Source organism: Lagenorhynchus albirostris, chromosome 17 (assembly GCF_949774975.1).
Source record: "Lagenorhynchus albirostris chromosome 17, mLagAlb1.1, whole genome shotgun sequence".
In the NCBI taxonomy this organism is placed as follows: domain Eukaryota; kingdom Metazoa; phylum Chordata; class Mammalia; order Artiodactyla; family Delphinidae; genus Lagenorhynchus; species Lagenorhynchus albirostris.
In genome coordinates this window covers 23,812,611-23,824,835 of record NC_083111.1, presented here as the reverse complement: position 1 = coordinate 23,824,835, position 12,225 = coordinate 23,812,611, and the positions used below count along the sequence as shown (strand labels likewise).

The window sequence follows — 12,225 nt, the reverse complement described above, 5'->3', positions numbered from 1 at the left end:
CAGGCGTTTTCTCGTAAAAGCTAAGAGAAGGAATGGTGGTGAGAGCCTAGAGTATGATAATTCAGCTGTGACGGATTGATTGTGCTGTTAGGGGCCCACCTGGGAGCCATCCTCCCCCCACAGCTGACTCCTGCCCAGGGGTGACGTCATTCCTGTGAATGGGCACCTGTGTCTGCAGCCGCCCTGCAACCTAACACAACGACCCATCTCACGGGCTGCATGGGATTGAAAAAGCTGACTCCCGGTACATGTTTGGATCATGACGCAGCATGAGCTATTTGCTCTCTGTTATTATTACTTGGTTCCCAAGTCAGAGAATTTGTGAAGCCAGCTAGCCAAGGCTGTGGTGCTGTTTACATCAGAACTTCCCAGGTGGACTCCTGGAACATGGTCCAGTGTGGCCTCCTGGGTCCCGCAGGCCGTGCATTCCATGAGTGGGAAGGGGGAACAGATCATATCAGCAGTGATTCAGCTGCTACGTGGGACCAGCTGCATATTTCAAGAAATATGTGAGCTACCACTTTACCTTCAGGCTAGTCATAGCTGTAGCTCAGCCTGGCGTATCATGCCATGTACTGTCCACCCAGGCTAGCCCAGTAGAAAACAATCAATGCCATTCTTCCCTCCAAGCGTCCTGAATTTGTTTGTGAGAATAAGAAAGGTTTGCAAACCTACTTTTTAGCATATGATGGTTTCGGTGAACCTTGAAGCAGAGACTTGGCTGATTTCTGAGTCTCAGACATCAGTGACATTATCTTTGATCAGATTTAAGTCCCTTCCCTTCAGATGACAAAGGTGATGTTTTCCTTGGCATGACACACCCTTAAAAAGGGTAACGTTTCCGGCACCCCTGGTAGAAGGATGAGGCCTCTCTCTGCTGGAGCTGATTCCAATCAGCCCTGGGGCTTCTGATCCCCCTCACCTTGAGATAAGGGACCTGAGACTCCACAACCTACCATAGCCTCTTTGTGATTACCAGATGGGAAGCTCTGTGGATGGCGGCCTCGGAAGATTCCCAGGACGGCCCTGTCCAATAGAACCTTCCACCAAGATGGAAGTGTTCTGTAACTGCACTGATAGGGTAACCACTGTCCCCGTGTAGCCACTGAGCCCATGAAATGTGACTAGTGCAACTGAGGAACTCGATTTTCTTTCGTTTCGCTTAACTTAAATCTAAGCAGTGGATTTGGGTTTTGTTGTGGTTGTTTTCATTTTTAGAAGAAACCATGGAGGGAATTCCCTGGCGGTCCAGTGGTTAGGACTCTGTACTCTCACTGCCGAGGGCCAGGGTTCAATCCCTGGTTGGGGAACTAAGATCCCACAAGCTGTGCGGTTTGGCAAAAATAATTAATTAATTAATTTTTAAAAATACCCCCTCCCCCAAAAAAAAGCCGTGGATATTCTCCTCTGCCACGCAGTCTGATCCTTTTGGTGCCTTTGTTTCTGCAGCCTTCCGACAAGGAGATGTTCAGCCGTTCAGTTACCAGCCTGGCCACAGACGCGCCTGCCAGCAGTGAACAGAACGGGGCACTCACCAACGGTGACAGTAAGTTCTGCAGAAATACCAGCTATCCACGCAGGCCTCATCACCTGAGAAAGGGCTGGGTTTCAGAAAATGTGGCTCAAAAACTAGGAAATGTGTTTGTTCTTGCTTTCCTTTTGTATTACTACCAGTTTTAGCCAAAAAAAATCTCATTTGGATGAAAAGCTAATAATCTATGAATTGGCTTCTGTGTGCCATTGTTCTAAGATTTGTATGTGTACTAACTCTTTTTTTTTTTTTTTTTTTTTTTTTGCGGTACGCGGGCCTCTCACCATTGTGGCCTCTCCCGTCGCGGAGCACAGGCTCCGGACGCACAGGCTCAGCGGCCATGGCTCACGGGCCCAGCTGCTCCGCGGCACATGGGATATTCCCGGACCGAGGCTCGAACCCGTGTCCCCTGCATCGGCAGGCGGACTCTCAACCACTGCGCCACCAGGGAAGCCCTGTACTAACTCATTTTTGCTAACCCATTTATGCTAGCAACTATAAGATTACCATGACTAATATGACTGCCCTGTAGGGTAGGTATTATTACTCTTCACAATTTACAGATGAGGCAACTGAAACGTTGCTGCTGCAACAAATTACCACAAACTTAGTGCCTTAGAAGAACACAGGTTTATGAACTTGGAGCTCTGGAGGTCAGAATCTGAACCGGGTCTCCCTGGGCTAAAATCAAAGTATCAGCGCGGCTGCGCTCCTTCCCCAAGGCTCTAGGGAAGAATCTAGTTTCTTGCCTGCTTCCGCTGCCAGAAGCCGCCTGCATTCCTTGGTCCTGGACTTCCCTCCATCTTCAAGTCTCTCTCCGACTCTCCTGCCTCCATCTTTCACTGATAAGGACCCTCAGAATTACACCGCGCCCACCTGGATGCCCCAGTTTTCCTCCCCATCTCAAGATCAGCTAATAGTTCATCAGTATCCTTAATTCCTCCCTTGCCGTGGAATGAAACACACAGGACCCAGGGAAGAGGACGTGGGTGCCTGAGCAGTGTGGGGAGGGCATTATTCTGTCTGGCACAGAGAGGTTAATCACTTGCCTAAGATGTTATGGTCAGTGCTCTGAGGATCTGTAATTTGAACCCTCGATCTGACTCCGGGATACACCCTTAGGACCACTCTGCATGCTGCCTGTTTCACGCCCAGGATGTGCTCGCTCACCAAAGTCACAGCTACATTTCCACTCCCCAGTTTACAGGGCGCTTTCACCTGGGGTAGCAAATCCTCCTCTTACCTCCAGTTACAGACAAGGAAACTGGGGGACAGTCAGGATTGACACCGGAGGCTTCAGACTCCAGTGCCCGTTCTCTGTCCACCGTGACACAGACATCTAAATCCAGAGGGCAAAAGTTCACCCCCTCCTTGATGATCAAGTATTTAGTACACAGTGGGTAGTGATGGTAACTTCCGACGAGGGTTCCATTATCATTTTCCCGAGATACTCTTCAGGGACACTATTTCTAGTCCCCCTAAAGAGAAGTAGTCTTTTTTTTTTTTTTTCCAGGATAAAAAGTGAGCACTTTATTTCTTCTTTCACTCATTTAGTTTTTCATGTAAAAACAGTGGAGTCAACCATGCATTAGACACTGTTCTGGACTCCAGGGTCTTAGAGAATCCCAGTCTAGTCAGTAAAAACAAGTGGGTTAAAAACTGTAAGTTATAGGGCTTCCCTGGTGGCACAGTAGTTGAGAATCTGCCTGCTAATGCAGGGGACACGGGTTCGAGCCCTGGCCTGGGAGGGTCCCACATGCCGCAGAGCAACTGGGCCCGTGAGCCACAACTCCTGAGCCTGCGCGTCTGGAGCCTGTGCTCCGCAACGAGAGGCCGCGATAGTGAGAGGCCCGCGCACGGCGATGAAGAGTGGCCCCCGCTTGCCACAACTAGAGAAAGCCCTCGCACACAAACGAAGACCCAACACAGCCAGAAATAAATAAATACATAAATAAACTCCTACCCCCAACATCAAAAAAGAAAAACTAAGTTATAAACCCACACACAGATGTAAAGAATATATACGGAATATATATATTATATAAAGTAAATATATATGAATATACCAGTACAAATACATGTTTAAGTATATATTTACTTTATATAATATATATATTATATACATACACTTATATATATATGAAGAATATATAGCATATAAAGAACATACAGTGGAGAGACGGTAATTTAATAACTGGCTCACTGCAGTGTAAGTCCCCAAAGGGCAGGACTCATTGCACCTCACTGATGAATGATGTCTCCCCAGCACTTCAACCATCCCTGGCACCTAGGAGGCACTCAAAAAACATTTGATAAAGGGATGACTGAATGGCTCCACGCAGTAACGTTTCTGTAGCAGCCTAAGAATTTCAAATACGAATTTTCTAATTTGAGGTAAAAATGTTGGCACCGGGAGCCAGTAAGATGGAAGGAAGAGCTCTAAAAAGGCACAGGGTAGGCGGACCCTTTGGGATACTGCTTTGGGCACATTTTTGCCCCATTTTTTCCATTGTCTCTCAAAGTGACCTGTGAAGGGGGATGGCTCCCAGGTATTCCCTCCACACGAAAGGAGGCCAGTAGGGCCAGGAGAGTGGCTGCCACACATGCCCCCCACTTGGAGCCCAGCCTCCCACAGTTTGGCCCTATGTAGTGTCACTTTCATCCTCTGGTCACTTTGGACACTGCCTACAAGGAGCCCATCAGGAGTAACAACAAAGACTGTATAACTGTGACCCAAATTGATAGCCAAGACAATTTATTAAATACTCTATTGGAAAGATGTAATGGATGGCTTTAGTTTACACTGTGATTGAAATGAGAATATCCACTAACAGTCAAAACATCTGTAATTTACAGCCTCAAGTCAAATAAAAAGCCAGCACTTTGATTTCACCTAACTTGACATCATCTGATTCACTGTAATAATTATGTCAGAAATTGTCTTTCTCCACTTTTAATACTCCCACTGCTTTAGTTCTTTCAGAAGACAGCACCATGACCTGCACGCAGCATTACGAGGAAGTCCAGACCTCAGCTTCAGATCTGCTGGACTCCCAGGACAGCACAGGGAAGCCAAAATGTCATCAGAGCCGGGAGTTGCCCAGAATTCCTCCTGAGAGCGAAGTGGACACGATGCTCAATGGAGAAAGCGCGGACGGGGACCAGGGTCTGGGGATGGAGGGGCCGTACGAAGTGCTCAAGGACAGTGCCTCACAAGAAAATATGGTGGAGGACTGCTTGTATGAAACTGTGAAAGAAATTAAGGAGGTGACGGCCGCCGCCCACTCAGCTGGAGGTCACAGCAGCAGGTCGAAGTCAACTTCCACTGTGAAAGAGCTTCCGGGGCCCCAGGCCAGTGGCAAAACAGACTTTGCCGAATATGCCTCCGTGGACAGAAACAGAAAGTGTCGACAAAGCGCTAAGGCAGAGAGTATTCTTGGAAATTCATGGGATCCAGAAGAGGAGGCGCCACCCCCTGTCCCCATTAAACTTCTGGATGAAAATGAAAACCTTCAGGAACAGGCAGAGAGTAAAACAGGAGAAGAAGGGGCCGCCGAGGGGACCGGTGAAGCCAACAAGGTGGGCTCCGGCACATTGGTTTCAGAGTTGTTGTCACAATTGGGCGTCTAGCTGATCCTGGGGCTTTTGCGTGCACGTTGTTCTAAGGAATACATGCTAGCACCTTCACGTGCGTTGAATGGTGGAAGCTCTTTTAGTGGAAGCTGTGTTTGACTTTTTGTTCCCCCCTCCAAGTAATAAAATACTGAAAGCTCATATTTACAAAATATTTCTCACTTGGCACCTTCCTTGGATATCTTCCAGTTTTTGCATCATGTCTAATGGGGGCAAGTATTATTTTCTTCATGGTGAAGACCGAGAACTGGAAAGATGAGACTCTTTGCCACCCAGTTAGCCTCTTCCACTTGTTACCACCCCAGGCAGTGGGGTGATCTCCCCGCTCCCCGGGTCCCAGAAATCAGAGCGCAAGAACAGGCAGAGGGGGCCAGTTCACAGGTGCCACTGGGCGTATCTGATTATGTATAGGCTTTTATAGGAATCAAGTAAGAGATTTCATTTTGTGACAATTTCTAAATACTACCCTGTAGCTCTTAAGTGTAACTATTCAACAGAGCTCTAAAATGTACTAACAATCCCCGAGCCTTCTCTGTGGGTGTCTCATAAGCTGATGTCTGAGCCACCATAGCTTGGGATTCACATCTCCAGCTGTCAGCATTTCCTTGGGATTTAAACTAGGCCCTACCTTCTTTAGGCAACTGATACCCAATTTCCATTCTCTGCAGAGAAAAAAGTAGGGTTCTCTTCTCAAGTTTTGGTAGGAAGGCCAAGTAGGGACTAGTCAGTCAGTAGTAGCCTTGAAAAACTTGTGCCGTTCATGATCAAAAGGGGAGGTCCGGCTAGGGTTATATAGCTTATGCCAATGAGTCATTCTGTGTCGTGTTCTCTGAATGCATTTCAGCTTTTCGTTTTACCCGTAAAGTGAGCCATTGAGAGCCTCAGTAAAGTATTTATGAATATATTTGTAAAATGCAGCCTAATTTTTTTGCCCTTTGTATAACTAAAGATAATAAAACTAATGTGACATTTATGCTGCCTAAAGCAGTTAAAACTTCCTTACTTACAAGCATTTGAAAGGTAAGAGAGTTGACTGTCTAACCACTGCTAAGTAAGCAATTCTGCAGATGTCACATTAGAAACTGGAAATAGTCATCTGGGAAGCAGATTACCTTTCTATAGTAATACAGGAATGAATAATCCATCATCTCCATATAAACCAGCCTAATTTTAAGTGATTGGGAGAACTTGAAATGTTTAATATTCATGCATTTATTTGCAAAAAGATTTTAATGAGCACCTACTATAAGCCACATGATACAGGTGCTGAGAATACACTAGTGAACAAAACATATAAATGAACAAAAATCTCTGCCCCCATGGAGCTTACATTTAAGTAAGGAGATAGAGACATAAATACGTATGTAAGTAAAGTATGTGGTATCTTAGAAGGCTTTAAAGTTTAAAGGAAAAAATTAGAACAGAATCCGGGGGTTTAAGAAAGTTGGGTGGGAGCACAATTGTGAATAGAGTGGTCAGGGTATGCCTGGCTGTGAAGGGGCATTTGAAGAAAATGTTAAAGGAGGTGAGAGAGTGAGTTGGTACACATTTTGGGGGGCAGAGCAAGTGAAGCAGAGGGGATGGCCAGTGTGAAGGTCCTGAGGCCAGAGCAGGCCCAGCCTCTCCAGGAAAGAGGAAGGGGTGGGCGTGGCTGGAGAGGGGCGAGCAACGCTAAGAGAAGTAGGAAGAAAGGTAAGCAGGGCCCCAACCCTGTATGGCCTTGGCTTATAATCTGAATAAAATGGGGTCACTCGAAAGCCTTGCGCAGAAGAATGGCTTAATCTGGGTTAGGAAAGGATCGCTCTGATGGAGCTGAAGTTCACCTATGAAGAATGGAAGCAAGGAGACCAGTTGGGTAGCCATTCTAATAAGCAAGACGAGAGACGAGGTGGCTCGGATCAGGGCAGGAGTAACGGGAGACACTAAACTAGAGCCAGGAGATTTGTTGATAGACCAGATGTGGATGAAAGAAAGAGGAAGCAATGAGTCCGGGCTTTGGCCTGAGCCACTGGAAGGATGGAATTGCCATTAACTGAAGTAGAAAGGACTTGTAGGCAGAGCAGACTTGGGAGACAAGTTGGGTGTTCCGGGCTGGACCTATTGCTTTGAGATAGATATTGGTCATCCAAGTAGAGATGTCAGAGAACAGCTGGATGGGGGAGCAGGTTTACGTGGAAGGGCCTGGGCTGGGTTTGTACATTTAGAAGTCAGCAGCAGAAATTTGTTTTCAAAGCTGACATCAGATGAGATCACTGCATGAGCACATGTGAACGGGAACTAGAAGAGTTCCAAGGACACAGGTCCAGGAAAGAAAAGGAGCCAGCAGAAGAGAGCAAAACAGGAGAGAAAAAACAGGGAAGTACAGTGTCCTAGAAGCCAAGGGCAAACTTTCAGGGAGGAAGGAGTGACCCCTGCATCAGATGCAGCAGGTGGGTCAGGAGAGATAGTTACACGTGGACTTCAGTGTCCTTGACAAGAGCAGTTTCACTGAAGTGAAAAGGCAGAAACTGGACTGAAATGGGTTTAGGGAGAGAATAGGAAGAGACAAGTTATTTGAGTGACTTTTTCAGAGCGCTCTCTTAAGAGGTTTTACTATAAAGGAAGGAGTAATAGAACTGGAAGAAGGGTGGATTGGTTTTGTTTTTAGAATAAATAACCTGTTTTTACACGAATGGGGATGACTCCACAGAGAGGGGAAAGCTGATGATGTAGACAAAATGGGAGAGACGCTGGAGCTTATATCCACGAGTGAGTGTGAGGGGTCAGAATCTAGTGCACAGGAGGAAAGGATCATTAAGGAGAAGCATGGAAAGTTCATCTGTGGCAACTGACACGAAGGAAGGTACTTGAATGCAGAGACTGGTGGCAGGTGGGGGAGGTAAAAGTTTATAGAAATTTCTCTTGTTTCCTTCCGTTTTCTCAAGGTCCTCAGCTAAGCATGAGGATGGGTGAAGAGGTGTTGGGAGTTTGGGAAGAGAGGGGAAGACGTGAAGCAGGGAGCTAGGAGACCAGGGACCAGGTGATAGAAGGATTCAGAGCAGCATTAAGGACTCACTTGAGGGATGAGTTCACCAGTGACCAAGAAGGGAGTGGAGTGTTTAAAGTATGGCAGTGAAGTTTGACAGGGCAGAAAGGAAGGATGCCAAGGAGAAGCGACACACGCAAAAACGTTTTGCAGGATTGTAGGAACTGGGTTATGGGAGGAGTGGGCTTGATCGAGGCGTGCTGGTCTGAAGGGGGCTGCAAGGAGATGGGATGGTGGGGTGTCTGTTTAGGGTAAGAGAAGTCCGAGGTGTAGCTGGGAGAGTGAACAGTGAGGTTGGCGGGAGGACAGGGTCGGGGCAGGGAGGTCAGGGAGCTGGGGCAGGCTTGGAAGGATCCCTGTCCGTTGCAGTCAGCAAGAATTCAGGCAGGAGATGCGTTAGAGACAGAATCAGTGAAGCAGGAACCAAAATCATTGAGAAATGAGGCAGGTAGCAAGTGACAAAATGTGAGCTGAGTTCTCCACTAGCTGTGAAAAGTTTCCAGATGACTTAAGAACCTTCCTGATGGCTCAGGCAAGCTGTAGAAATATAAAATTCCGGCACTTGATAAAGAAACCATGTTTTTTTCTTCATCAGGCTTTCCATCTCTCATTGATGATCAATCCGTCAGTGACAATTAGGAATTGAAACAGTAGTCCACATAACTGTTCGTTTTATTTGTACCTGCAGATTCAAATAAATAATCAGAAGAAGTTTCTCTAAGTGTAATACTACTGGGTATGCAAAAACATACTTTTTATGTGTTTATTCCTCAGGTGCTTTATATAATTTCTTTGTAGAAAATAATTTCTTCTCCAAATATCATTTGAAAACATTTTTGTAGATAGATGGATCAAAGCACATGCACGAGAAAGGTTCGATTATTCACTTCAAACTCCCTTCTCTTGGTTTATGTTTCTTCTAACAGAGATTTAGTTCGTTGTCATACAAGTCCCGGGAAGAAGACCCAACTCTCACAGAAGAAGAGGTGAGTTTTGTTAGTTTTTATTTTATTTTATTTTTTTCTGCGGTACGCGGGCCTCTCACTGTTGTGGCCTCTCCCATTGTGGAGCACAGGCTCCGGACGCGCAGGCTCAGCGGCCATGGCTCACGGGCCCAGCCGCTCCGCAGCATGTGGGATCCTCCTGGACCGGGGCACAAACCCATGTCCCCTGCATCGGCAGGCGGACTCTCAACCACTGCGCCACCAGGGAAGCCCTGTTAGTTTTTAAGTAACCAGAAAGCTCATGCAATAGAGAATAGCACCTCCTTCCTTGAGTAAATGCACTGTCATGTTACCCTTCATCTGAGAAAGCTAAAGTACACTCTTAAGCATATGGTTGGAGATCAGGGTTTGGGGATGTTGCCTTTATAATGGCTCAGAGAGAGTGAATGGCAGATGGTAAGACAAGAAAGAGGACAAGATGAACAGGTCAGCTAAGTAAAGAAAACTCAGTAGGGAAGAAGGAGCAGAGAAAAATAGAAAGGGGAGGGGAGAAAATAGGAATGAGAAGAGAGAAATGATAAGTGTGGGAGCTTTAATCTGTCAGAAAGTCCCCTTTAGAAGGGAGTTAATAGTGGGTTGGAAAATACAGGAAATTGGAGCAGGTGGGTGTAGAGAATTTGCTCCAGGCTGGGAGACAGAGGGAGAAGGGCTTAGGAATTTGGGAGGCTGAGAGCAGGGAACTTCAGGAAGTACACGTCCAGCTTGGAAGTAGAGTCAGACATGGCCACCAGCAAGAAAGGATGATATATTCTCCCAAGCACCAGGGCTGAAGATTCACTGGTTAAACTTTCAGTGAGCTTTAAAATTGTAAAAGCCACTATTTATTGTGTTATTATGTCAAGCTAGACTCAGAGAGAGCTGAACACCTTAATTTATCTAGCTACATATAGCCTCTTTCTGGAATGCCTAGCTTAGTAAATTTTGTACATGTACAAAAGTAATGTACCTATGCTGGTACATCACCTCCCATATAGGACTCTGAGTATTAAAATATGAAGCTACATTACCATCCCACATTGAAAGTTGAAGGAGCAGAAGTGCTTTCCTTAGGTGATGTTGCCCAACCCCCTCCACGTCTCCTGCTCCACGGAAGAGACCTGCCATCTATCCACCTGGTTGCACAAGCCAAAACCCTGGGGTCATCCTTAACACCCCATTTTCCTCACTGTCCTCAGATGCAGTCAGGAACAAGTCCCTTCAGTTCCACCTCCAAAGTAACTTTCATGCACCCCCCAACCCCTCTCCATCTCCACTGGGCCCTCCTCCCCTCAGGAGACTAAGGCAGGACCCTCCTACCAGGGCCTGTGGCAGCTCCTTTGCCTCCACCAGCGTTTTTCACTGTCCCGGAGCCATCCCATTTGGTATAAGAAATAAGGGAATTCCCTGGTGGTCCAGTGGTTAGGACTCTGTGCTTTCACTGCCGAAGGTGCAGGTTCAATCCCTGATCAGGGAACTAAGATCCCACAAGCCGTGTGGCCAAAACAACAAGGGGGGAAAGAAGATAGAATATAAAAGATCTGGAAACTAATCCTTTAAAATAAATGGAGGCAGTAAAATTTTAAGTTACTTTTCTTCTTATCTTACATTTGTTTGTGGTTTTTGAAAATAGGACCTGGTTATACTGATGAATGTTTAACATAGAATAAGGAACTGTGATTCCTGTGTATTCATTTCAGGAAGAAGATTTAGAAAAAATAAATATGGAAATCATTTATTTTTATATTCATGTAATATAATGTTAGACAGTCCAGACTGAAACTGAGACCTGAATTTTAAGTACTATTATCCCAATTTAACAGAATGATGGGGGAAGGGTTGAATATAAAAAGGAGAGAAATGGGGAAAACGGAGTAATTTATGAGAACATAATAACAATTTACAGACCAAATAATAACGATGAAAGATTTTAAAGGGAAAAATTGCAAAGCTAAATAGCAAGGGGGCTTGAAGAGAAACCTTTTATTTATATACAAAATAAAAATAATAGTCATAGGAGACAAATATTCAAAAGGAATATTAGAAGACTTGAGAAACGTTGATAAGAGTTCAAATTTCACATGACAACCTCTGCACATTTGGTTCATGCTCAGAGATAATATTAAGTTGTAAGTTAATGAAAGAGCCTATAATCAAAAAAAAAGAAAAGACTATAAGGCCCAAGAAGACCCAAGTACTTACAAAGAGTTGGGGGCATTAATGGCAGGGACCATGGGGAAGAAAGTAGGGAAGAGAAACAGAAATGGTGGTGAGGGGTCAACGCTCATTACTCTCACAGGTAAAGGTGTGTTTGTCCTCCTGTTGTTACCCCTGAAGGTGAGGAATAAATATCTAGGATGCTGGTTCCCTTTATCACTGTCATCCATGACTTACCCCTTTATAATCTGTCCACATTTTTGGCTTGGACCGCCTTATAAATAAAAAGTTCCATATGTTTGCACCTCCCTATGAAAAGCAGAGGCTTTTTTTTTTAATTCTTTCTAAATGGAAAGAAATTCTAATTCTTCATTTTGAGAGTAGTATTTTCACTAAAACCTCTAAGGTGAGAATGGTAATTTCACAGTCCTGGAAAGGGTCAGATCAACAGGGCAAGAGTTTCCCAAAGATTATTTCTCTGACTCAAAACCTTTGGCTCGTCAAGGCCTGGCAAATGTGAGCCACCAGCCTGTAGTGAAAAGTCCTCATGCAAATGACCAGTTAACATGCGGCAGGCGTGTCTTAAGAAGCTTCGGAGGCCAGCTGGAAGCTTCCTGCACAGTATGTGAGATGTGTGAGAACAGGACATCTCTCCCTGTACTTGCAAAGCCAAGCATCTGTCAGGAAGTATGTTCATTTATTTCCTGGGTGTTTGAATAAATCAATCGCTGTGGCAAAGATAAATACAGGTAATGAAGGATATTCTTCCCTATTTCCAAACATGATTGCTAACAATAAAACAATACCTCCCAAATCTCCTCATCAGTCCATTTACTCTATCATCCATTTTTCTACCAAAAAAAATGAAATCTCTCCTGATACGTGTGGCTACATGAGGT

General features: G+C 45.3%; 1 protein-coding gene across 11 annotated transcripts in view; it reads left to right on the top strand.

The window, feature by feature from the left end:
* The window catches only part of PAG1 (phosphoprotein membrane anchor with glycosphingolipid microdomains 1), a 143,430-nt gene that overhangs the window by 120,982 nt on the left and 10,223 nt on the right, over positions 1-12,225 (top strand). For all 11 annotated transcript variants that reach the window (XM_060128026.1, XM_060128028.1, XM_060128030.1 and 8 more), the window contains 3 exons: positions 1,450-1,546; positions 4,506-5,110; positions 9,116-9,175. In XM_060128026.1, the coding sequence (XP_059984009.1) occupies positions 1,450-1,546; positions 4,506-5,110; positions 9,116-9,175 (762 nt within the window). The remainder of the gene's footprint in view (positions 1-1,449; positions 1,547-4,505; positions 5,111-9,115; positions 9,176-12,225) is intronic.